Source organism: Vanellus vanellus, assembly GCF_965231255.1.
Source record: "Vanellus vanellus genome assembly, chromosome: 5".
Lineage (NCBI taxonomy): Eukaryota > Metazoa > Chordata > Aves > Charadriiformes > Charadriidae > Vanellus > Vanellus vanellus.
Window position 1 is genome coordinate 82,411,826 of NC_138910.1, and position 21,500 is coordinate 82,433,325.

The 21,500-nt window shown below is 48.2% G+C and overlaps 1 protein-coding gene across 1 annotated transcript in view; it reads right to left on the reverse strand.

The window, feature by feature from the left end:
* Window positions 1-1,134: 1,134 nt before the first annotated feature.
* ERICH3 (glutamate rich 3) overlaps window positions 1,135-21,500 on the reverse strand; it is a gene marked incomplete at both ends in the record, with an annotated part of 30,572 nt that continues 10,206 nt past the window's right edge. Inside the window, 7 exons of the mRNA XM_082484081.1 lie at window positions 1,135-1,188; window positions 1,511-1,888; window positions 2,297-2,364; window positions 4,526-4,672; window positions 10,238-10,738; window positions 16,376-16,597; window positions 19,037-19,332. Coding sequence (XP_082340207.1) covers window positions 1,135-1,188; window positions 1,511-1,888; window positions 2,297-2,364; window positions 4,526-4,672; window positions 10,238-10,738; window positions 16,376-16,597; window positions 19,037-19,332 — 1,666 coding nt within the window. The remainder of the gene's footprint in view (window positions 1,189-1,510; window positions 1,889-2,296; window positions 2,365-4,525; window positions 4,673-10,237; window positions 10,739-16,375; window positions 16,598-19,036; window positions 19,333-21,500) is intronic.

Consider the following 21,500-nt stretch of genomic DNA (forward strand, 5'->3'; position numbering starts at 1 on the left):
GTGCTAAACCTTTATCTACTGAGATACCGCTGTAACAGGTTTCCCACAAGCAGACACCAGAGTCACCAGAGAAGCAGAGTGCTGCCATCGACCCGGAGCGTCACCCGCTCCCCCAGTGCCGGGCAGAGGGGCGGCACGTGGGGTGTTGGGAGCTGCTCTGTGTGGTGCGAGGGGCGAGAGGAGCGCGGGGCTGCGAGCGTCAGCACCACAGCAGAGATTTGCAACGAGATTTTGGGAACAGGAAAGAAGGCAGAAGCTGCCACCCAGAAGGATTTCTCGCCCCTTACCCCAGCTACCAGCAGCAGATACTTAAGGAAAGTATAAGAAACGGGACAAAGTGGTGCACCCTCTGCTCCTGGGAGGGACCCCTCTGGGGAGCCGAGGGGGCGCAGGGGCAGCGGCCGACGCGCACAGGACTCACCCCACGGGGACTGCGGCTCCTCTCACCCGCGTCGGCGGGTCCCGGGGCATCGGGGCTCCCTCCAGCAGGACTGTCCTTCCTCTGCTCCCTGAACCCGGGAACACCCCGTGCACCCTCCGAGACACCCGCTACCTCTCTCTCCCCGGTGTTTTCGCAGAGGCCTGGCTGTCCCCCCTCAGCCTTCACTGCCGCCTGCTCTGTCCCCTCCTGTGGCCCGTCCTTGTCCCCAGTTGTCCCCGTGCCGGACGCTGCCAGCTGCGGCTGTGTGCGCGGGCACAGCCCCTCGTCTCCTGTGGACCCTCTCCCGCTCGGCTCCGCTGCCCTGTGCCCCAGCGCAGGGGTGCTCGGGGGGAGGTCTGCAATCAGCTGCTCCCCGAGGGACATCGCTCCACACGGTTCTCCATGCCGTGGGGATGCCCTGCCATCCCCAGCCAGCGCCGCCTCCCCCTCAGCCATGGCCCCTGGCCCAGCGTGGCCACCCACCACCGCAATGGCCACCACCCCTGCCTCGCCTGCCCGGTGCACACACAGCACCGGGGCAGGCAGCGCTGCTTCACCCCAGGCATCACCAGGAGCCCTCTCCTTCCCCCTCTCTTTAGCCCACGCCAGCAGCCCCTCCATCCCCGCCGCCAGCTCCCGCGGACCTGCTGCTCCACCCACGACCTCCTCTCCACCTCCTGACCCCGCTCTGCCTGTCCCCGCAGACACCGCCATCACCCCTCCTGCAGGTTTTGCTTCCGTTGCACACTCTGCCTCTGCTTTGCTGACTAGAGATGGGTTTCCACTCAAAAGCACTTCTGCTGAGCCCTCCTCCTCCTCCGCTTTTGTGGTCTCCAACTGAGAAGACCCTTTGCTTATGGGATCCCCTCCAGCATCCACCAGTGCCTCTAACCCAGGGGCTACTTGCTGCAGGGGACCCGTGCCAGGCTCCGCAGCCGCCTCTGCCGCGTCCCCAGCCCTCAGGAGAGAGTTCCCTTCTACCTCCGGTGCCGCGCCAGTCTCAGAAGTTGCTGCTCCTATGGCAGCTTTCCCCATCTCCGTCCCCCCTTCCCCTGACACTTGCAGTTGGGAACACACATTTGGCTTTACAAAGTCTTCTCCTCCAAGCATTGCTTCTCCTGTGCAAACGGTCATATCCCCTAATGTTTCCGGGGGAGCCCCGGGCTTCCCCACAGCCTCCTCCCCTTCAGAAATGGCCTCTTCCACAGGCTCTCTTCCTCCAGGGCCAACTGCCCTGGCAACCCCTTCTTCTGCCAAGCGGGTGTCCTCCACAGCCTCCTCTCCCTCCGACACGGCACCTGCCACAACACCATTCCCTGCGAAACCTCCTTCCTCCACAGCCTCCTCTGCCTCAGCCACCGCCTCGCACACCACCTCCTTCACCGCCAGCCCTGTGGCTCCCACAGCCTCCTCTGCCTCGGAGGTCTGCTCCACAGCCTCCTCTCCCCCAGGGACCTCCGCAGCCACCTCCTCTCCCCCAGGGACCTCCACAGCCACCTCCTTGGACCCTGCTCCGTCCTCCTCCCCGCCTCGCCGTGCCCCTGCCGGCTCCTCTCCCAGTGCTGCCTCGCTCTCCCTCCCCTCCATCCCCCCCTCCTGCTCCCCAGGTGCCACCTCTGTGCCTGGCTCCGTTCCCTTCCCTGTCCCCTTTCCTTTGGGATCTTCTTCTGCCACGGCGCTCTCCTCAGGTGCAGCTCCCTCCACCGCAAGCTGTCCCTCTGCCCGCAGCACAGCTGCTGTGTCTTCCTTAGGCAGCAAATCTCCTGCCCATGCCACTTCTTCTCCTGCCTCTTCAGCGCCAGTATCTCCTCCCTCCGCAGCAAGGTCGTCCTCCCCCAGGGCTCGTCTCTCCCCTGCCATCGGCCCTTCCCCTACCACTTCTTCCGCCGCCTTCTCCGTGTCAAGTGCTTGTGCTCCTTCTGCCAAGAAAGGTCCATCTGGTGCTATTAAGAAATAATCAAAACATTAGTTTTATTGAGAACTGTGTTAATGTTAGGGCTGTTTTACAGGTTTATTATTAAAGATGCTATCTCTCCCAAGCAATGGGACATGGGCATGGTGATGAGAAGAAAACCTGCCGTGCTGCACCTGTGCCCTGACTACACTTCCAGTGCTGCCGTTCTGGCATATGGCATAACTCATTTAAGCGAAATTGTTGATGCGTGACCAGCTTTCAACTCCGAGAGTTCTGCCTGCCCTGCCTGCTCTCCCTGCCTGCCTCGCAGCGAGCTCGGGTGTGTGTATCAAATAGCTGTAAGCTCGACAGCAACATTAAAAAATTCAGAAATAGGTGCATCAGGTTTGTTGCTTTTGGTTACTGCTAGCCTGCTGTCCCTTATACTTTAAAATTTTTCTTCACTTATACATATATGTATATTAATCAGTTACCAATCACTATCATATCTTTACAGCACTCGCACTGAAAATCCTGCCTCCTGGATCGGGCAGGGCTCGGGCCCGCTATCAAAATCAGTACCACGTAACCATTTTAAAAATATCCAATGGAAGTGGTGGTACAAAATGAAATAAAACATCCCGAACCGTCATCCCAACTCAGAGTTAAACGTTACTGTCTCCACAAAAGCACAGTGCCTGAACTGTCCAGCTGCGAATATTGGACTGAGTCTGATGTAATGGATTTTGCCATTCCCTGTAAAATAGATGCTTTTTTCACTTTGTCTAAAAGAAACCAAATGCCGTGTTGTGCACGGTACAGTCTACATGTTCACCTGCTTCATTAGCAGAGAGAGGAGTTAATTTACTGTGGCTGCTGCTTACAAAGCATTCCCTTCTGTCAAGTGAGGTCCCGCATTGGGCAGGAGCGATAACGGCAACCGTGAAGTTGTTTCAGCATTAAAGTATTCAAAATGAGGCACTGTGTGACCCTGAGAAGTCAACAGCCGGGAGACTGAGGCTTTCCAAAGACCACCTGCCTGGGAAGCAAACAAGGACAACTGACACACAAGTCAGACTGCCCCGGAACTACCTGGTCTCTGCCCTGGCCTGCGCATCACAAACACGGATCCTCGTGAGGACCACCACGTGAAGACTACTGGACTTTGAAATTAAATGTTACAGACAGTTGTTTCCCATCAGCTGATGAGACCAAGGCAGACACAAGCTCATCCGAGAAAGATTTACTGAGGAAGAGACCATTACTGACAGACCAGAGATGGGAAGGAACCTCCAGCCTCCTGTATACACCTTCTGGATGGAAGAAGACAACAAACGTTAAGAGACTAAGTTCTTAGACTACAGAGAGGAAGAAGATCCAAAGGCTCCCGGCTGACCAGAAAAAAACTTAGAACACCCTGGATTAATGTGCCAAAGACCGTGCACAAGTAGCAATTTAAAAACATTATCTGACCTGTTCCTGCCAGCTGTTAGACTCTCAGAGGATGGAAGAAGTAAATGGAAGAGCACCGGTGCAGACTGAAGCCAGGTTTAACCTATGGTTTTCTTCTCTTTTCAGCCTCATTGCTGCTGTGCCGCAGAATCTTAATGGTTACTGTCACCGGGCTCATTGTCGCGGCAGGTGGCTGGCGTGAGTACCCCCTCTGCAACACGCAAGGCTCTTCTCTCCGGCACACCAAGTCCCCAGCAATAAACTGCCAGGGCTGCAAGGACCAGAAACGTTCTTGGAGGGAACCGAGACCAAGCTGAAGTGTCCTCACTGCCAATAATGCCAACGGCTAACAGGGAGGTGAGTTTGGGAGACAAACCGGGTACAGCACGGAGATGGAGTCTGCAGTTCAGCTTCACTCCTCGTCTGCCGGTCCCATCCTGCCTGTCCTGACTACACACTTCCCAAGGAGGCGCCGCGCTAGAACTCAGGAGCTTCCCACTTCCCACAGCTATCGTCTTGACTGGCAGCCAGACCTTTCACGGCCTGGATTCTTTACCTAGGACCACTATAACTGCCAAAAAAGCATTAATCATACATGACTACAGAAGCCAGCTAGTCATCACCCGATTTTATACAAATTAGGAAAGAAAAGCACAAGGGGGGGTTGATAGCCTAGAAAGGAAAGAGCAAACACTTCTACAAAAAGACTTCAGATGAATAAGATTTAATCCATGTCCCTGTTTGACAGCCAGCCTCACCTTCACTGGCATCACGCTCTGTACTTGTTATGTTCTCTTCTTCCTCTGCTGCACGGGAATCATCAGGTTCAGGTTCAGAACTCACACGGTGATCGTTTCCAATTGCCGTTGCTATTTCCTCCTGGACTGGTTGGCAATCCGCAAAAACTATCACAAAGTTACAAAAGAAGAAGCAAGAAAGAGAAACCATTAAAGAGCAAAAGGGGAGTAGAAGTCATCCAGCCAGCTCAGCTTGGTCTAAAATTTGAAATATTAGGGCAGACCCGACTGGAGCCATGTAAAGCTTCACCAGCAAGAGTTCTTTGAAGTAGATTAAAACCAAATGGACAACCATTAAAAATGCAAAGGAAAAATCATGCAGGAGCATCTGCTGAAACTTGGAGCGGCAATCTCCCACAACATTTCCACACAACAGTGAGACCGCTTTTGTCAGGCAGTCTGAGGGGGTTCAACATACGAGCAACAACAGTGTTTTATAGACATAAAGTTATTATTGTTCTATGAATACTTAAAAAAATAGTTCTGTGTTAAGCTCCCAACTACGGTTCTTATGATTCCTCAGTTCCCCAAACTACCATAAGTGACTGAAGGCCTCGCTTATCTATAAATAAGCGGGGAAGTATTTTCTGCTCTGTAACTGCAATGACTGAGATGCTTCACATTCAAGTCGTATGTTTGACATTATTGTTAAGATTGTGCTATCCGTTCTGGTTTTGCTTTATGACTTGCTGAATGACTACATGAATGGCTTCCAAGTTAGTAATACTAAACAACTTCTTTATGCGCAGTATTCCAGCTGTGTACGCCGCCCAACCCCCTCAGCATCGCCTCCGAGAGCTCTTCCCTCCAGCAACCCAGGCTCCTCCCTTCAACTTCCATCAGTTTTCTGTATCTTTCCTTTTCTGTTGCAGTTATTGGCTTAGTCTTTTACACGACGAGCTTGCCACTTCGCCATTGGTATGGACTGACAGAATAAAGTGAAATCTCACACTTGGTTTTACTGCCGAACGGCCTCTACTGCCAGCGTACTGCGTCCCTCCGGAACCACAGACACTCAGGCACATCTCTGATCCAGCTGCCCGCTTTCGTTTGGGTTGTGTGCCTGAGACTCCATTAATTCCTGTTGCTGCCTGGATGGTGCCAGTGGTCAGGTGTTTCAGACTGCTCCTCCGCAGCTCGGAACAATCCAGCCTTTGATCGAAAGGGAGGAACTCCGACAACTGCTTGTATGCCATACTTATGTCAAGCATAACCTTCAGATCCTAAAGGAGACACTCGCGGCATTTCTCAATGGTATTACTGTACGGGACATGAAGCAGTAGACTGGCTGGCTTCATCTACGCGGTGGAAGTGCTGCGGAGACACTCGTTCCAAGTTTCAGTTTCTGAATGTCTACAGACAAGTCCTACGTCAAGGGCCAGTGAGAGCACGGACACTTTTGGATACCTTCACCAATGATCTTCCCAGGATCAGCCTATGGCATTTCATTGAGACAAAGCATTTTGTCTGAGAGTAGAGGAGGGTTTCAGCCAGCGAGAAAAAAAGATCTGAATCCCGACTTGGCCTTCTATTACAAAAATACAGACTGAAACCAATCACCACAACACACCACTCCACATGTTTCTGGCTAAATCGTGACTCACAGCGCAAAGAGGTGCTACACAGTATGATATCTTGACTTTCAAGCAACACCTCATTTCAATTTCTCTGAAAATAAAAAGAAGGAGCCACAAGTAAAAAGCTAATGCTCCCACAGCAAGGAACCGTCTGACTTTGGGCCACTCTGCAGTAGAGCATGCCATGAAGGTACCCAAAATACTGGGCTTAATAGAGAATGGACAGGAGAGAGGCAGTGAGCCCGCTGCGGCAGGAGCCCGAGGGGCTGGCACTACCAGCACGTTCAAAAACACACTAGACAAACTCGTGGGCATCAGATCCATAAACGGAGACAAAAGGACTGGGCAGGCGTTTGTTTCTAACAGCGGGGAGAGCTGTGAAATGAGTGAAATTCAGAAAACAGAGCCTCTCGTGTTCATGAACAGCATCTTCTCTGGCCCCGGGGAGACACAAACCGCTGTCAGAGATGTGCCTCTGGGCTGATCTGTCGGGCACGTCCAAAGTTAGCTACTAGGAGCTCTGCTTGAAGAAAACTGGTTGCATAAAAATAAGCACAATAAGACTGACGGACCTGGCCACTGGTCTCATCCAAATTGCCTGCTTAACCCACAGAAAGACTGTGTCTCCTCAAAGCGTTCGAACAGGTCTTCTATGGATCACTGTCACTTCTGGGCACCGTGTATTGAGATCACGCGTCCTTGCATGTGGCAGGATGTTCCCTCCAGCCATTTGCTAAGAAAAAGGGCTATCAACTCTTATGAGACTGATTTTTTTTTTTTTAAACATGTAGCTGTGTGTACGGGACTTAATCTGCCTGCTGCTTCAGCCAGGGCACCAAAAGGTCCAGGAGTGGGAGAGGTGTTGGTCCCACTGGCTTGCAGTGACTTAACAGTCTTCCCTATGACAGCCTCGCACCCTTCTCTTCCCAAATCCCTGCCTCTCTCTTGCCAGTGCGCACCCTGTGCTCTCTCACCTTTTCCTATGAGGTTCGTTTTTTTCTACGCTCTTGATTCTTTCTACTCACTCTTGTATGTGTTGTGTTTCTTCTTTTTTTTTTTTTTCCACTTTTGTTTTTATTTTTTCTTCTTCTTCCTCCTGTGGTTCCTCCTACTTTCTGCTTACACCCATCCTTCCTACCCCATCAGTACCCTGCACCCACACAGCTCTGAGCAGAAATGTGAGAAAAAAAATTAAAAGACCATTTCAGCCTGCAGTGCAAAAGGCACTGGCTCAGCACAAACGCCTTTTTGCCTGTACCACAGGTCCCGAAGGGCAGCGGTGGCTTCGCTCCCCGCTGCCACACTTCACCTGGGTGAAGCTCTAAGATCCGCTCTGCGAGGGAGCATGGAAGTTGAGCAGGGAAGGTCCCGGGAGAGCATTTATAAGGTTCCTCCTGGGAGCCAGGATCCTGACACGGGTCTCTGGGCAACAGTGCGCAGCCTGCTCGAGTGGTTCTGAGGTCTCGGCTCTGCGGAGAAGGCAGGCAGCTCTCTGCTCCAGGACATGCCCTGGCTGCCTCACGCAGAGGTGCGGGCAGCCCTTTCTTCGACCTGCTGAAACGCCACGTGCTTTGCTAGCTGTGGTGCACATATTTTACGTAGACCCGATTATAGGCCTGAGGCTGCAGTCCCCATTCTTCGCCGCGTACTGCCTGCGCAAGGGCTGACAACCGGGAACTGACAGTCCGTCAAGACGCAGAGCTCGGGGGAGGGTGACAAACACTGCTCACAGCCATCCTCCCTCCGGATCAGCAGCGTCTCCTGTCACAACGAGCACAGCAAGCGCAGACACGGCGCAGCAGGAGCCCATCCCGGGGATCTCCACGCTTCTGACAGAGCCGCTCACACCACCGGTTGAGATTTGCCCAGACTCAGCCTGCAACTGGACAACCCCAGCGGAGCGTTTTGCACCTTTTGCTTTCTTCAGCACACACGATTTTCTCCGGTGAATTAGTCCTGCACTGTTAACGATGGCACCGGTCAGGAGAAATGCTGTCCCAAGCAGAGCACGACAGGTGTCATCGGGGCAAAACCAAACCAGGCTGAGACAGCCTCCCCCAAACACGGGCCGGACGGCTGATGAGAATGACCAGCCCCACTGAGAAGTTCATGTGAAAAAAACAGGGAAGCCCAAGAACGGACTGAGAACCAATTCTGCAGTCCCAGTGAAGGACTGAGCTCCTCCAGCCCTCCGGGCGCCTCTGCAGGCTGCTGGCCCTCAGCCTTTCGGAGGGCTGGAGTAGAGGGGCTTGTAACCATCCGGCATTTCTTTAAGGCTGTAGACATCCTTAATTTTTTTAATTAGAATCTTTACCATGGCAGCAACTGTGCTAAGAGGAGATAAGATTCCCATGTGACCTTTGTTACCCCACAATATTTCTTCACCACAGTCATTATATCTCAAAAGGGGTATTATCTTTTTCTTTCATTGCTCTACACAGTTTCTTGGCAATTCTTTATTTGCTATGAAATTTACCTAGACAACCCCCACGTAGACAGGGAAAATTCAGTATGCAATTTAGGAAGTTGTTCCCATCTGTAATTTTTATGATTCAATGATTTTTCTTGTCCTTCTTTGATCTGCACTGTCCCTGAACCTCAGCCAGTCTCCTGGCCGCAGAGATGATGCAGGACTTGACCAAGAAGTAAACGCTGTCACCTACATAACATTCGGACAATCTCTCCATATTTGATAATCTCTCTACGTTTGACAGAGGACCTCTCTTCAAACCTCCAGCCATGGAACCATGCGTGTTGAACGTAAGCACACAGGAATGTATGCCGATAAAGAACACCACTATTGTCTTCAGCTAACTCGGTGCCCGATTACTAACTTGACACATTCGATTGATCTTTCCGTGGTTTTGTATTGCAGAATAATATTCTGTCCTTGAGGTTTTTAATTCTTTCTTCAGTCGTGCTTGCTCAACTCATCTGAGCCTAGTGGTGAAAGTGCTTAAATTGAAGTTTCTTTCACACAAGTGAAGAGAGGGGTTCCAGAAGCAAACATCTTTGAAGAGTTCAGCATTATTCAATGAATAGTATGTTATTGTATTTACTGCCTCAATTCTGGATGCATAGCAAAGCAAGAGCAATGCACAAGACAGTCAAAGAAACCCAGCAGCAACAGGCTTGCAAAGCATCGAGCACCAGCATTCGTATTGTTTATTCCAGACACGGCTCTCTTAGATAGATGCTCTGCAGTGAACAGGAAGCAACAGAAACAGAACCAAAAAATTCTATCAAAATAAAGGAAAAGCATTCTACATTCCACTGCAAATCCAGCAGACAGAGAGACAACTGGAAATTTCATCTGCCCTGGCTTGTGGCTCTCCTTTACATCAGCACCAGTACAGACAACTATTCTTTTATCCCACCTCATGTAACAGCATCCAAGACATTTCTCCCGTGACCTTGACGACGCTGCAGAGCAAGGGCTTACATTTTTTCCCTGTTCCCCAGATACAATAATGCAAAGCCTTGCTTGTGTGGCCAACCTTTTATTAATTGCCCATTACCCACAGAGGTAAGGCTGACACTGCAAGATGCCCGTTTTATCAACAGTAAAAATGAGGTGTCACACAATTAACTGATCTGCTCCTTGCCAATAAATCCATGATGGAGTGAAACAACACAACCACAACTCAACTGACATACTTTTGATCTTCATTTGCTTCACCATGATTCCCATGGTGATTTTTGGTGTTCTTTTTGAATCTAGTATTCAGTATTATAAACAGAGTCCCCCAGTCTGGCATACGGAGACCTTACAGGTAATAAATCCTGTATGGATTTTACAATAATTGCATGATACATGGAACCCAGCTACTGGAGTGAAAAAGAACACTGGAAACACTGGAGTGAAACACCGGAAACACTGGAGTGAAAAAGAACACTGGAAACGCCAGAAAAGAAGCAATAAGCCAGGGCTACATTCTGGGTGGTTCCTTAGCTCGCAGCAGCACAGGGTAGTCTCGCAGCTTGAAAACAGTCCCACGGCCGCACTGCCTGCGCGCACCGTGGCTTAGTGTAAGGCGAACGCAGCACCACGCGCATGCACTAGTCACTCACAGCTGTGCAGAGGGACCATACTCACCACCTCCGTCGTCACTCCGAGCGGACTCGTCGCTGCTGTCCTCCGCGTCCGTCATACTGCTTGCCAAAGGCACCAGACTTTCCTCCCCATCACCCCTCCTGGTACTTGCATTCCTCTCCCCATCTTCCCCTGTGTTACTTTCTACCGACCCGGCCCGTTCGAGTTCCACATTAACTTTAGGGCTTTGATGCTGTATTGCCATTATATCTCCATTAAAAATTCCAGTATCTTCCCTTGCTGTTAGATCTTCTGGTTTTGCCTTTTCTGCTTCATCTATTCCTTCCCTTTCCAGTGTAAAAGTTTCCTGATTTTCCTCCATCCCGAGCAGTTTATTCTCCCCATTCTCATTTCCATACTGTGCATGTGCTGCGTTATCAGATGCCCTTTCGATATTATACTCCTCTTTGCCCTTAACATCGTCTTCCATTGTTTCACCATGAGAATCATCTTCACTGTTGTACTGAGTACTGACGGATGAGAGCGAGTGTGCAGGACGCCTCTCTAGAAATAGCAAACATAATTTTGTTTTAGTATTTGTCACCAAAACATCTGCATTCATTGGCCACTAGTTGCCTTTGCTTTGCGCAAAGGGACAGACGCTTGTCTGATACCAGTCTCTGGGTTACACCATCTGAGAATATCATGACAAAATTCCAATGAGTGCAATAGAAGAACATTGCCCAGATAGATGTATCGAAGTGTTAAAAATCAAAGCCATTTAACATATTTTTTTTTCTGATAATGGAAATTAACCAGATTAGCTCCACCAATCACACAGAAATACACCTCCAAAAGCACCTCTAAATGTGACTCAGACAGGTTTTAGAGCAGTTTCTTGAGCTCAATGTTATAAAAGATTTCAACCACAGCAACAGTCCTTTAGTGCACGCCCGTTATCTCAGTGAATATGATAAAGGTCTCCAAAATCATGTGTAAACCATTCAAGTTGAACTGGAGATGAAGTTCACTGTCTCCTCTAAAAAAAACATACAGGGACCATCATATGAAATTCATAAATGGAAAATTTGTGGGGAAAAAATAGCAATCGTTCTTCATCTAACATTTAGGTGAAGAGATGAGCTTACTGCTACACAGCACTGCTGGTGTCCAAAGCTGGCACGGGTTCAAGAAGAGACTAGTCAAACTCAAGGAAGAAACATGCAGTCAGGCCTAATAAGCACGAGGGACCACCCCTGACGCTCACTGCAGGGGTGGGAAGACACACTGGAGAAGCAGCGCAGCATTCTTGGCCTTTTCTTATATTTTCCCCTGGGCATCTGCTGCTGGTCAAAGGGAAGAGGTAGAATTTGGACCCACGGTCTGTCCCTGCACAGCTGCTCCCAGAGCCACAGGAGCCAATCTGTGCCTGCAGCCACAGTTGTGCAGCAGCCTCTGCGCCTCGTCTTCCTCCGCGGATCTGAGGAAGGCTCATTGCAGTGTTCTGTAATATTTGAAATTATCCTTTTCATACGTGATGTATTACAAAAACTTTGCAGGATTGCTTTTAAAAAAACCTCAAATATGAAAGCAAAAACTTCCCTAAAATATGTCACCTACTCCCATTAATTTTAAAACAAGAACAAAGGTGTGTTTTGAACGGAAAGCGCAACTCTAAAATACTGGACTGCCTTGTACAGATGCCAGACTATCAATTCAAGAAAACACCTCAGTTTTCCTTAAAAGTAGCAAAGGAGAAGGGGCAGAGTGCAACTCCACCTGCCAGCACCACTTTTTGGCGGTGTGAGGAAGCTGCCTGCCTCTCTGGGGAAGATGCTCAGGCGTACGCTCGTCCTGCCGCTGCCACCTTCCCAGAGCCGGGCAGCGGCGATGAGAGCGCGTGCTGAACGGAAAGCCAGGGAGGGGTTCTTCAAAAAAGTCACAGGTCCACGGCTCAGCAGATGAAGTCAAGGCACACTACATGTGCAAAGCACACGGAACTTCAGGTGACACGGAGTTGAAAGTTGAAGCTAGCAACAATTAAAGTTAAATTACGCAGAAACTCATAGTGTGGGTAATCTCCAGGCGGTCACAGGCTCATGTTTGCCTCTAGCAGCCCGAGAGGGAGGAAGCGCCCACTACCAGTGACCACCACACCACCGTGAGGTAGGGACAACCTGCATCAAACAAATTTCACACACTACAAAAAATTCACCTACACTTCAGACATTCTCCTAACAACAATACAAAAAAAGAAAGAAGAAAAAAAATAACAAGGCTGGAAGCAGGACTTCCCTAAAAGTTTTAGCTGAACCCGTTCTGCTGGCCACCTAACTGTGTACGTCCACACCACAGAGGAGCAGATGATTCCCGGGCTCTGAGCAGCCGCGGACATTAACTGCAGCCACAGGTCTTCAATAACTTCGTAAACAAAATCACTTATGTGCCGAAAGACAAATTCAATAGCTGAACTGTAGGTAACAGATCTAAATACCACCACAGCTCTGTTATCCTCTGCAAGTCAAGAGAAAATGAGTTACCATCCCCAGCACGATGCCCCAGTAACGCCTCCCACAAAAACCCGTTTTACTAGATCAAACGGGCGAATGTCCATGTTGACTGACTCCAGGAGACCTATGAATAACAGCTCCACAGTTTTCACCTGGACATCGCTAACTGCCGAGACCGAGCCACAGGCTGTTTGTGCAACGGAGGGCTGGAGAGCTGCCTGCCTGCTGCGAGCCATGCCAGCCCGGGGGCAAGGCAGTTTCAAAGCACGGGGAAACGGGGCACACCTTAGGGCTGAGAGAGACAACAGCCACGCAACTCCCAAAACCATCTGCGAGGGACCAGCACCATTAATGACAGGACAGAGACGGCAGTAGGGCTACTCTGAACGTGCACTACAGGTACATCTACACTACCAAAGAGGGAAGGACCCAGGTTTGATTTGCCGCCATCGGTTACAGCTCCCGGATCACACATCCTCACTGACCTCCACCGGCAAGGACGCCCACGCAGTTCCCAGCCCTCGGCATGCAGAGCACTGGGGGCTGGAGGATCTCGCACACATCTGCACAGGGGCCCCAACCTCGGTTCTGTCACACAGAAAAGAGCGTTGAGGACATGAGGGGTGCACTTCTGCGTGCTCTGCCTGACTCCAGGAAAAGGTGCCATCCGTGTGCCACAACCGTAGCCCATGCAGAACAGCATGTTCAGATAAACACGGTGTACAGGGAAATCTTACCACCACAGCTGAAGAACCCCACTCAGAGTACCACTCCTCCACCGTTAGAAAATCTAAGGGGCTGAGGAAGGGACCCCCTTTACAGACATTTCCCCTGAGACCGTAGATTAATTGCTAGATCTCTCTGACACAACTACATACATTCGGGAAGCGGCAATTCAGGTAAGTGGAAAAGAGTTGGATATTAAAGAGGTATATGAATTCAGTTATAAGAGAACAACTACGTAGGATTTGGGAAAATGGTGGCTCAGGCGGGGGATATGCTGTCTTGGAGAATTTGTAAATGTAAACATAAAGAAGGGAAAAAAGCTGCTTAAGGATGTGCAAAAAGGCATAACTAAAAACCATGGAGCTAAATTAAAGACAACTATTTTTAATAATTAATATCCAGAAAAGTCTTCCACTGTTGATACCTATTAGGGACTTTAAAATAAAAAATGAAACTAGTGGTTGCTACTGAAGTTGCTTGAAGTGTTTCTATGCAGACTATTTTCAGAGAGTAAGGGTCCTTCATTCAAAGAGAAAGCTCTTCTTGTCCTCAAAATTACCAATGAATTCTTATTTTTCATAAATTTATTATTACATCTCAGTTGGTCTTTTTATCCTTTCTCTCCACCTCTTCTAATCAGTGGTGGGGAAAAAAAGTAGAAAGGTTTCATTACAAAGGGGAAAATATCAAAAATCAAGAAAAAAGAATCAGGAATAAAAAATCACAGGCATTTTGTGTTCAACGTATCAATGCCTAGAGTGGTTAAAAACAATGAATAAAAGCTATCATTTTCTTTAAAAGATTGGAACCAAATCTGGATAAAACTAGATGAGGACTCCGATACCATCAGGTACACAGTGAATGGACATTTGGGAGATGACAAACCTTTCCTACAACAAATTCCTTCCCTGTTCACGCAGAAGGAAATGCCCTGCGCCAGTTCGGGCTCCACTGCTCACTGTTTGTGAGCGCATTCTGTGCATGGCACACTGGAGAGGGTCACGTGAGCCAAAGGGAGAAGTGATTCCAAGTCCTGAGCTTCTTTGAAAGCAGCTTCCCCCGTTTCCACGGCAGCAACGCTGCCCAGCACCGGACACCCCCCGCCTGCCACTGACTGCCAAACGAGACACAATAACCGATGGACGCCGTGGTACTGTGCTGACAGAAAAGACAGAAGCAGCAGATGGAGCTGCTAAGAAAGAGGGTTAAACCTGTCTTCTTTAAAACCACAGAGAATGTCAATGATTTAAATGCCTGTCCTGAGCTACCGCAGTAAGGGAGAAGGAAGCAAAGCCACGGCAAATAGGAAGGGACACGCACTCGCAGCTGATGGGCTCCACGCCTGGCTGCTTTACAGCATTCGTTGCTGAGCTTAAATGTCCCTACGTCAAGATTTGATGGCTTCCCAACAGCCTTCCTCCTCATCACAGAAAAATTCATATTGAATCAGTGAGTTTTGGTGCACGCAGCACGACTACATCGCAGTACAAAGGTGCGTGAGGGCGGCCCCTATCGAAGGCCTTAACCTATAGGTAGCCATGAAGGGCCCTGCAGTCCCCTGCTCACCTATACGCACCTGCGCATCCACACACACCCTTCGAGCTTGAGAAGCAGCTAATCAAAGTCACAAAAAAGTTGGTAATGCCACACACTAACAAGCAGAAAAGAATGCTTAATTGCACTGATTATTCATGAATCACAAGCTATTTCCGATTATCGTGAGAAAACAAAAATTGATTCTTTTTGATCACTGCAATGATTTTATAAGCAAGGATGTCTCAAACCTGATTTGAATTTCTGTTGGATTTTGTACTTTCTATAAAAAGTCTGGATCTTTCTTGCAGCTGCAACTTTTTCACAAACAGCTGTATTACCTTTCTTTAATTCACCTAGAAATACAAATGTGAAAGTAATGTTTCCATTTAACTTGAGAAACTGTTTGCACAATAGGACTGTCAAATGTAAGGAAGATAAAATAATTAATTTTAAAACAGAGGTAAATGGAGAAATCCTGGTACATTATGACAAGAGAGAGGCACATAAGTCAGGTCAGGATCTAACAAAGCCATAGAGGAGAAATGTTAGAGAAATAAAACACCGTGCCAGAAGGAAGAGGCACTTCACTTCCCACTTATTCACCACGTGGTGAACGGAATTCTATTCTTCATCTAATAAATGAGAAATTGCCTGCAAGTTTTCTGGGGGATTATTTATGAAGATGCACAGCTCGGACTGCGTGAAGGCCCATAATTAAAACACCAGGCATTATAAGCACTGATCCGAAAAACTGAATGGCAGAAAATGCTACTTATTCTACAAAAGCGTATTCCAGAACAGTTTAATCTTTCTGAATTAACAATAATAATGGTTTCGGGCACTTCACTGCACACTTTTGCACCTACATTTGGATCAAGGATCGCAGACCATCCTCCTGACCCCGACCCCTGCTGACTCTCAGCCAGACTTGGGGAGGGACCCTCGGGCTGCCCGGCTGCCAGTGATGGACCAGGGGACAGAGCTGAGCTTCAGATTATTCGGGGGCGTTAAGGACAGCACTTCTAAAATAGAAGGTGGTGTGCTGGGTTTCCTGGTGAATCCTCAGCTAAAGGTGCATATGCTCCGCAGGTGTAAGTGGTCACAGCTCCACGGATGTCGGTGACCACTGGCATCAAGTGCTGAGCTGCCCCGAGGACTCGGAGCTCGTTTGCTGACTGGCTCCATCTCCATTTCCGCAACTGAATAGTTCAGCAGTCTGCTGTGAGCTGGCACACGCTTACACCACCAGTGGCTGGATTTCCGTGATGGAAGGTAGAATTTATAACAGATAAAATAGCTCTCTTTTACCAATTCAGTAGGAATTGCATGTTTTTTCCTATGCAGACTCAATATACGTATTGGACACACACAAAACCTAAAACGCGCAGCAGCTCAACTTCTCTAAGCCTCATCATGAAAAAAAACTAACCTTGTTTATCATCCTCCGAGTCACTGTCAGAATATCCATCACTTTCATCCTTCTCACTGTCAGAGTCCTGCAGTGCCTTCTGTGAGGAGCTTTTACTCTCCTTTTCAGAGCCTAAATTATGGGGTTTATCATCCGAGGTTGACTTTGACGTTCCATTCGTTTGATCACCAGTCTGTCCCCCTTCATTAACGTCTTCATCCTCTTCAAAATCTTCATCGTACTCTAAAATAAAAGAATCACACTGAGAGACAGGAAACGGAATTCACAACTGATAAAGTCCTTTTAAGCAGACAGAGGTTAACTTCGCTGATCTCCTTTTGCCTTTGCATTTGCTCGGTCCTTTTAAAGCCATGAGAGAATCTAAGACCACAGACAGAAATCATAAGAGCACATTATCATAAAAAAGCATCATGTTCTTCATAGCTAGAGCAGCAAAAATGCAGTAAAGCTGCTGAATGATGCACCAAGTATGATTAATACATTAAAAACAAAACAAACAAAATCATTAGCCTCTGAAAGGACTAGAAAAGTTAAGAGCTGGGCAAACTCAGAAATAAAATGCAAGACAGTCTCTTATTACAGGAGAAAAACTTGTTGCGATGGAAAAAAAAATACAAGCAATAGAGAAAGCTGGAGAAAGACAATATATTGAAGCGCAAAGTAAGATAAATGTGGGTTGACACGGCTAATTAGCAAAGAAGTGGCTTACAAACTAAGTGAATTAATGAAATCCAGCCAAAGGGTGCTGCGGAGGAACAGTCTGTTATTGCACTGGTCTAAGATGCTCCCTCAAGTCCCAGGTGAAATCCTTGTACAAATGAGGCTTATGGCAGAACTACCATTTTTACACCACCAGGTCTGGATTTCACGCCAGGCTACTCGCACGACAGGTTGTAACACTTGACAGGTAACTGCTCAGATCTACAGGTAAAGACTGTCTTCACGCATACGCATTAGAGAACCCTTCCCGTCCGGCCAAGGCGGCGCTATTTAAAATCCCAGGCACCAGCATGCACAGTGCTGTCGCCGATTGCCATTTCAAATCCCGCAGCTCCACTGCTCCCACGAGCTCGCTGCGCACGCAGCGGAGACAACAAACCTCAGCTGTGAAGGAGAGCTGTCGCTGCTGACACACCAGCTGTCCCTCCTGGCCATCCTTTCTCACCTTTCAGATTTTACTGCTCACCTCTTTTCCTTTCCATCAGCGCTTCTAAAGTACTGAAGTGACAGAATGCCAGGGACAGAAATGAAGAGTATCTGATGCAGAACCAATTAGGCAAATAAACAATTACCCAGACAATGAGAATTAAGGGAATAAGGAGATTTATCTTCTGTATTAAAAATCAGTTGAGATTCCAACTGCGCTGCTGGAAGTGAGGCCTCCTTAGGTAACTGTCAGAAAGGTGCCCAGCGCCTGGAAGGCAAAAGGCTTGATGAATCACAGACGCGATCCACAGGGACTAACGAGGGAGCCGAGCAGTGGCACTGCAGAATTATGAAAGTAAAAATAGGAGTGGGAAGTAGGAATTAAAATCTCTCTCTCAATTGGACTTACTCTGAAAAAGGCACTATAATAAGGACTGAGCGAAGGCTCGGGCCGCGCTCACCGTCTCTTCCTGTAGGGACGGGCAGCGGCAGCCTGGTGGCAACAGGGACTGGCCTCAGGTGGCACTGGGCAAATGGCACGCTCCGAGCGTGCAGTTGGAGCTGCCACACATCATTTTTATACCACAGATATTATCTTTGTCTGCTGCAAGGAACACCCCTTGGGCAAACTTTCAGCAAGGGCAGCCTCTCTCCGGTCTTTCCTTTTAAACCTCTGCCAACAGAAAGGAGATGGGACTGAAGCACCAGGGCAAGGTTGGGCGGACACAACAGGCTACGGGAGCGTTCGGCAAAGGGGAAGGACGATGGCCCGGGGGCTCAGAGCAGAGAAGGCAGCAAAGGGGAGCTGGGGGAGCTGGAGCAGAGGGAACAAACGCTCAGACGAGCGAGGAAGCTGGAGGTTTGGGCAGGTGTCGGGCAAGCAGCGCCTGGGGCAGTGTGCTGGAGAAGGGACGGGGAAGAGCCTTAGGTGAACAAAGCATCGCACTCCCACTGGCAACAGAGAGGAGAAAAGACCGAAATAGTTCAAACCAGCCAAACCTTGCTGACATTTTGCTGCTATGAGCTCTTCCCACCTTCCCTCCTCTTTTCCACCTCCTGCCCCCGTGGCCACCGTCTTCTCTCCATTAACCTTATGCTGACGTCCTGTCTCCCTCAAGAGCTCACCTCAGACACACTCTCCATACCCACACCCAGTCCCACTTCTTACTTCTGCTCTACTTGTCCTCCACCTGCTGCCATTCTCCTTCTTCACTGCTGTCCCTTCACTGTCCCCCACTTTCCTCCTGCTTTCCCACCCACCTCAGGCTCCCGCTTCAGCCTCTCACACCCTCCGTACTCACTTTGGGCTCTTGCAAAACCCTCTCATCCTGTTTCCTGGCTGAAAGGAGACCCACTAATTTTCTTGCCCAGACACAGGCATCACCACATTTCTCACATGCGAGGTGTCCTAAGAGAGAATGCTCCAGGCGAAGCTGGAAGCCCACAGTTCCATACCTTCTCCAGAATCATCCCCGCCCATTTTTTATCCCCCACTTGTGCTTTGGAATACTGTACCATTTTTACCGGTGTCTTCCTGACTATCTTCATGCTCATGATCAGATAGTTTTTCCCTTTCTTCTTCTCTGTGCTCCTCTCCAGTCTCCATGTTGTCCTCAATAGTTTCCACACTCACTTCATGACCTGGTATGATGACTAACACTGAATCTTTGTGTGATTTCTGCTGAAGACTGCTTTTACTTAGCTCACTGTGCACTCCATCTCTCCAGGAACCCACATGCTTTTCCTCAAGGTCCTCCATCTTTCTCTTGGGAGGGGATGGCTTTTTGTCCAGACCCATTGCTATAATGCACCTATAAAAAACCAAGAAGAATTGGAAGTGTCACATTTTTCTTTCTGTGAACAACGGAAGGGCAGCAGACACAGTGAGCTTATTCAGGTCATTATCGGCAGTAAAACCGGGTCCCCATCTGCCTCTGCATTGCCACTCAGACAACAAGGTGACTGACAATGACGTACTTGGAGAAGCACCCTAAAATCCTCAAGTGCTCCACAAACACAGATGCAGTTCCTTCTTGAAGGGGAGTAACACGGCCTGCACTTAAAGGTGACAACTGAAGTATAAACAGATTAAAATCTAAATTATCATGTGTCCATTAATTTCAAGCTACACCAAGCATGATCTGTGAAGATACAATCACTGAGAAAGGTGGAGAAGCTCCAAGTCAGAGGTGTGCCTGACCCAGCTCCTGCTGTAACACCCAGTAAAGCAATAACTCAGGTTTGCTGGATAAGACCTTTTTTTTGTTTTTTTTTTTCAATTTGTCTGCTGAGTCTAGTAACTGTGGGGGAAGATAGAGATTGAAAATGAATTATTTTCGGTTTCTGTTCTGTTTTTCCTACCAGACAGAACCCCAAACAGTGGGAAAACAAAGCATTTTGAATGACTTGTTGAGACTGCTCTTCTTGCATGACGTGGTGTGGCAGCCGCTCTGTGTTACGGACAGGAGGGTCACATAAGAGACCAGAGCTCCTGTTCCTGATTGACGTTACCTGCAGCCACGAAGATCCCCCTGCACCACCCAGGAGTGCCGGGACACTGTGCTGGGTGTCCTACGCTGATTCAAGTCTGCCAGCAGAGGTTGAAACTGCAACTTTCACTTTACAAGTCTCTCTGGAAAACCATATTTTTTTCACAGACAACTTTGTCTTAAAAACCTTTCCCCCAAAAAAGCTGCTTTTTTTATGTAAGGTTTGACTGCAATTCCCGTCACATTCCAACTGTTTGCAAACTACTGTGAGATATCCTACAGTCATTCAGTCTAGAAATCCTTTCGTTTTCAGGGCACAAAATGTAAACGTGACCATTTCTGAAAAGAGTCCCACCTTTTAATTATATATTCGTGGTATTTTTTTCGGGGACCTTTGAGATATTGAAGCACTTCCACTGTGCAGAAATGCTGGACCAAGAGCAGAACACTCTGTGCAAGGATCACAGCATCAGTGAAGAAATCACTGCGGCATCGCTTCCTTGCAAACCAAAGCCTTAACCCAACAGGGAAAATCAGCTGGGATCTTTCCTCAGAATCAGAGTAGATGTTTAATGCGTGTCATACTCAAAACAGGAAACAAATACAACTGCATTTGACCTGAAGGAGATGTGAAAATAGTTGGAATTCACAATGAGAATCTGGTTAATGGAGATGTTTTCTAGTCAGCAGATAAGTTTGGCTGGACTGACAAGAGACAGGAAAACAGAGGCATCACTAAGAATAAGAGTGGAAGGTGGACAGAAGGTTGGGGTGACTCAGGAAGACATTATCCAATTTCCGGAGACTATATTAATTCAGAAAATTCACTTCAAATGTTTCTAGAAATCACACAAAAGCTGAGATTTGGGCATTTCTTAAACTCTGTAGCCCTATATCCATTCTGAATTCAGATGCTTTTCACTACTTTGAACTTATTAAGTAATACATTTACATAAATCATGTTCAATGTTAGATTGGAGTAAAAAAAATATGGTACAATAACATAGAAATTTTTTTCTTAGAATTCAGTCCTTATCTAAAAAATACAGTATAGCTCTGTGGAGGTTCTGTTCTTCCAACTGCTTGTTGCTCTTTTAAAAATTCCTTACAAAGAGAACAAAAAACTTTTAAAACTATCCATGTGCGCAATTTACTTGTCTGGCATGACTTAGTAATCGCACAGAAGGAAGATTTTATTAAAATTAAAGCTTCTTGGCAAAACCACAGCTGTTGCTCACAGCACCGACTTTTGCCCAAAACCAAGAACCTTCAGCCCAGATTCGTTGTGTGAAACATGGCTAACATTCCATACTGCCTCATTCCGCAGCCAGGGGTATTACAGCAGATTCTCACCTTAGAGGCAGAGCAGCTCAAAAATAAATCACCTTGTTCTCACAATCACAAAAACAAACCCTGAAAACTGCAGTTAACTCAGCAGCACTCTTGATATTTATTTCGCTATCACTTCCACCAGAATCATGCCAGTGGCA